Raw genomic sequence first — 4,363 nt, forward strand, 5'->3', positions numbered from 1 at the left:
GGGCCAGGCGGGAGACAGGATGGTGGGGGTGGGATGGGGGAGAGGGGCCAGGCGGTGGTGGGCCAGGTGGGAGACAGGACGGTGGGGAGTCGGCTTAGACTCTGACAGCGGCCCACCTGCCCACCCAGCAGAACCATGAACCCTCAGGCCCCGCAGGGCTGTTTCAGTGGGTCTCAGGCTTTGGGGGCGTTAACTGTCTGTACTCCCGGCTGTCTGTCTGCCAGGTGTGGAAGCAGAAGCAGGGGGAGGGGTGGTGCAGGAGTGCTCAGGGCCGCCGGCCACCCGACGGGAGCAGGCCTGGACCCAGGACCCGGCGGTACCTGGAGCGGGGTGAAGGCCACGCTGGAGGCAGTCCCCGAGGAGCGGTCCCGGATGGTGGACTTGCCGCCGTAGACCACACTCTGCTTCTGCAGGGTCCGCTGTGGGAAGAGGAGGGGCGGGGCTCTGGGTGGCCTGTCCTGGGTGTCCGCCTCACCCGAGCCCCGCGCCAGGCCCAGCCCGTACCTGCAGCGTCTTGGAGATCCTGGCTTTGGTGGCCTCGTTCACCTGCGTCTGCCGCACGCGCCCGCTGCCCGACTTGCCCAGGTGGCCCAGGCTGAAGCCCAGGTCCTCCTGGTAGGCGTCCTCCTCAATCTGGGGGAGGGGGGTCCTGTAGTCGGGCTGCTGGGCCCCTCCCTCCACCGGCCGGGAGCCCGACTTTACAGCTCACCTGGTTCTCTGCTCCCACAGCCCCCCATGACCTCCACGGGAAGCCCCTGCTCAGGGCTGCCTGTCACGGGAGCCCGGGAAGCCCGTGCACTGGGGTGTCGGGCACCCAGCAAGGAGGTGGATACCATCACTGCTCCCTGGGCTGAGAGTCGAGAGTAGCCATGTCTTAGACAGACATGGACCACTTGTGTAAAATGTGTACATGGAATACATCTGTGGAACACGTGTGTGGAATACATGGAAGGGGGTTGTCAAGAGCCAGGACACATGACAAGAAGAGCTCTAACGTAGGTCTTCCGGGAGCAGTGAGATGCTTGGATGAGAAAAGGTGGCAGCAGGGTGCGGCCTGGGGGTGGCAGTGTGAAGCCTAACTGTCCCCGTCCCCCTGGAGACCACCAGCCATAGTGTGTGTGGGGCCCCTGATCCAGTCGGGGGGACTGAAGTGCAAACGCTGAGGCTCCCAGGAGAGAGGAACTCTGCCCGAGTGTCCCGCCCGCCGGCCCTGCAGGTCTGGGGCTCAGGACCGCTGAGGTGTTCAGCCTGCAGTCTGTGGACCTCGGCCTTGTCAACCTCAATACACACACACGCCACGCACACACAGACCCCAAAAGCAAGTTGATTTAGACTCACAGCACCCTTAGGGGATAGATTACAACTGCCCCAAAGGGCTTCCAAAGCTGTAAATCTTTACAGAAGCTGATTGCCCATCTTTCTTTCTTAGAAAAGCTGGGGGTTTGAACTGCTGACCTTTCAGTTAGCAGCTGAGTGCTCTAACCACATCTCCTCTCCTGGTTCTGACACAGCAGCGTGCAGCCAGGCACAGTGAGGAGCCCAGCCCCGGAGCAGACACAGGAAGGGGTGGCAGGAGCCAGAGAGGCCAGAGGCCAGGCTGGGCGCCCAGGTTGACTGGGGTGGGGTGGGGTGGGCTGTGTGTGTGTGTGTGTGTGTGTGTGTGTCTTGAGGGGGTGCAGGGCCGCGGACTCTTGGGACCGGGGCTGGAACTTGGCAGGAGGTGCAGGACGTAGCTTCGTGGAAGAGCCCGGGAGAGGCCAAGCGGGTTCCCGGCAGGGTGGGCAGGTGAAGGGGCGCTCACCTCGCCAAAGCTCATGCGGTTGGCCTGCTTGCGGATCTCCGTCAGCCCCAGGCGCTCCTTCATCTTGCGGTATCTGGGGGCGGGCAGGGGCAGCAGGGGCTCGGTGGCAGGGGTGCAAGCCCGTCCGGGCCTGGCCGACCCTCTCCGCTCCCGTGTCCCGGCCCCTCCCCTGGCCCTCTCCCGGCCCTCACCTGCGGCCTCCGCGCTTCTTCCGTTGGCCGTCCAGGGGCGCGGGCAGCGGCTTCACCTGCTTCACGGGCGGGGGCTCCTGCCACTTGTCAAACTTGCGCTCGATCTCGTCCTTCAGCTCGTAGCCCACCTGCGGAGGGGAGGGGAGGTGCGAGGGAGGGCCTTCTTGGTGTAACTGGGAGGCACAGCCCACCCTCGGCGACACGGGCCAGTCCCACATGGCATGGAGACGTTTTCAGGAAAACTCAAGAGCAAAAGGGTCAGACGAAATCATGGTGCACTTCCGTAAAGTGACAGTGAGCGCGCCCGCTGCTCCTGCCTGCCCTTCGAGCCCCTCCTCCTGAGCCCCTCCTCCCGAGCCTGCTCCACGCGGAGACCACGAGGCTGCAGACCTCTGGTGACCCGCCCCCGCCTGACGGACGGTGAGCAGGCAGCACGCTGGGCAGTGACCGCACGCACCTGGGGGGTCTGTGTGTGAACAGCTAGTAACTGGGGCAGAAGCCGCGTGAATGCACGGGTGAGGCTCCCCGCCAACAGCAGGCTACCAGCAGTGAGGTTTACGGGGAGTCAAGAGTGACACGCATCTTTCTGACTGTGCCGGGGGCTGGTGCCCCTAACCCCGCAGTGTTGAAGAGGCCACTGTATACGCTTTCTTTAACGTTCTGCTATTAAGCTGTATTTATATAGCATGTCAAAGTATGAAGTCCTAACTCAAATGAACCACCCCCACTGCCGATGACTCGATTCCGACCCACAGCGCCCCTAGAGGACAGAGTGGAACTGCCCGTGGGGTTTCCAAGGCCGTGATCTTTAGGGCAGCGGACTGCCCCATCTTTATCCCACAGAGCGGGTGGTGGGTATGAACTGCTGACCTTTCAGTTAGCAGTCGAATGCTTTAACCATATGCCGCCAGAGCTCCTTAAAGTCTTAACAGGAAACAAACGGCCTGTGACTGAAAGAACCACACTCTACACGGAGTTGCTTACTGACTGTAGACCTTTTCTTTATGGGAACTCACAGTAATTTCTATCCGTTACATACTTTCAAACCAGACTGTTTGCCACGACCCGCAGTGTCCTGATGCTATTACAAACGGGGTCCGGTAAGGGCTGCCCGAGAACCACAGCACTTTCCTGTGGGAAGGACAGGGCTCCTGACTCCATCGACCGGGCCTTCCACGGCGCAAGCGGCCTCATGTCTGTGGAGGCCCAGACCTCCCTCATCTGTCCACTCTCCTCCTCCTCTGCCAACACCTCGCACCTCACTGGCTCTCACGTGCTAGGTCCCCCCATGACACGATGACTCCCAGACTCCCACAGTGAGCTTGACCTCCTGAGGCCTGGTCTGTACAACCTGGTACGTGACCCTGGGTGAGGTCACGCCCCTTCAGATGAGCTGGGAGTCCCTTCACAGCAGACGGTGACTGCACTTGCTGAGAACCGACAGGTTTGCGCACACCCAGTGACGCCTTGGAAGAAGGCCTCGCGGCCTGTCCTGGAGGGTGACCCTGGAAACCCTGTGGGGCACGGCCTTGCTCTGCACACGTGGGGTCGCCGTGTGCCAAAGCTGGCCCGACAGCAGCTGGCAGAGCCCCACAGGCACCCTCGCGAAACGCTTCCGCGGATTACGAACAGTCACAGACCCCGTTTACTTGGAGCTCTCAGAGGGAGCAGATGTTCGCGCACTGGGCTGCTGACCGAGGCTGCGGGTTTGACTGTGCCCAGAGGCACTGGGAAGAAAGGCCTGGCACTCGTCTCTGAAAGGTCACAGCCTTGACCAATGGGTGGGCTCCACCCAGCACACGGGCCGTCGGAACCCGCTGGCAGCAGCCGCACGGCGTGGGCAGGCCCCGGGGTACGCAATGGTTACTGTGCCCGGCTGCTGACCCAAAGGCCGGAGGTTCGAATCCAGCTAGAGGGGCCCCGGAGGCCAGGGATCTGCTTCCCAAGAGCCAGCCTCTGAAACCCTGGGCGGCGCGGTTCTCCCCCGGCTGGCGGTGGCCATGGGCTGGGGTTTCCTGCCGGACGCACCGACCCCCGCCTTGTCCTGAGTGTGTGTTCCTGCTGATGCCCCGCCGGGACAGACGGGTGCACGGCCGTACCTTCCCCTCCGTGCTCTCGTGGAAGCTGTCCACACGCGCTGCCAGCGTGCACTTGGCGGCCACCAGCCGGGCCGCTTTCCGCCGCAGATCCTGGGAGGAGAGGGAGGCGGAGCCTGGGTGAGCCGGACAGCAGGCTGCTCTGGGGCATCGGAGCGGACTGGACCTGGGTCTCGGGAAGGCAGCCTCACAGGTGAGATGCTCGAGCCTGTGGGGTCGCCTGGGGAGGAGCAGCGAGACGGTGGCAGGCCTGCTGTGCACGGGGCCCCCCGACT

At 63.3% G+C, this 4,363-nt stretch overlaps 1 protein-coding gene across 1 annotated transcript in view; it reads right to left on the reverse strand.

The window, feature by feature from the left end:
* The window catches only part of PRPF31 (pre-mRNA processing factor 31), a 12,832-nt gene that overhangs the window by 342 nt on the left and 8,127 nt on the right, over positions 1 to 4,363 (reverse strand). Inside the window, exons 8-12 of the mRNA XM_007956934.2 lie at positions 4,092 to 4,181; positions 1,993 to 2,120; positions 1,802 to 1,874; positions 505 to 633; positions 321 to 419 (exon numbers count right to left, since the gene is read on the reverse strand). Coding sequence (XP_007955125.1) covers positions 321 to 419; positions 505 to 633; positions 1,802 to 1,874; positions 1,993 to 2,120; positions 4,092 to 4,181 — 519 coding nt within the window. The remainder of the gene's footprint in view (positions 1 to 320; positions 420 to 504; positions 634 to 1,801; positions 1,875 to 1,992; positions 2,121 to 4,091; positions 4,182 to 4,363) is intronic.

The sequence above is a fragment of the Orycteropus afer genome, unplaced genomic scaffold (assembly GCF_000298275.1).
Source record: "Orycteropus afer afer isolate SDZICR_OR568_19922 unplaced genomic scaffold, OryAfe1.0 scaffold00689, whole genome shotgun sequence".
In the NCBI taxonomy this organism is placed as follows: Eukaryota; Metazoa; Chordata; class Mammalia; order Tubulidentata; family Orycteropodidae; genus Orycteropus; species Orycteropus afer.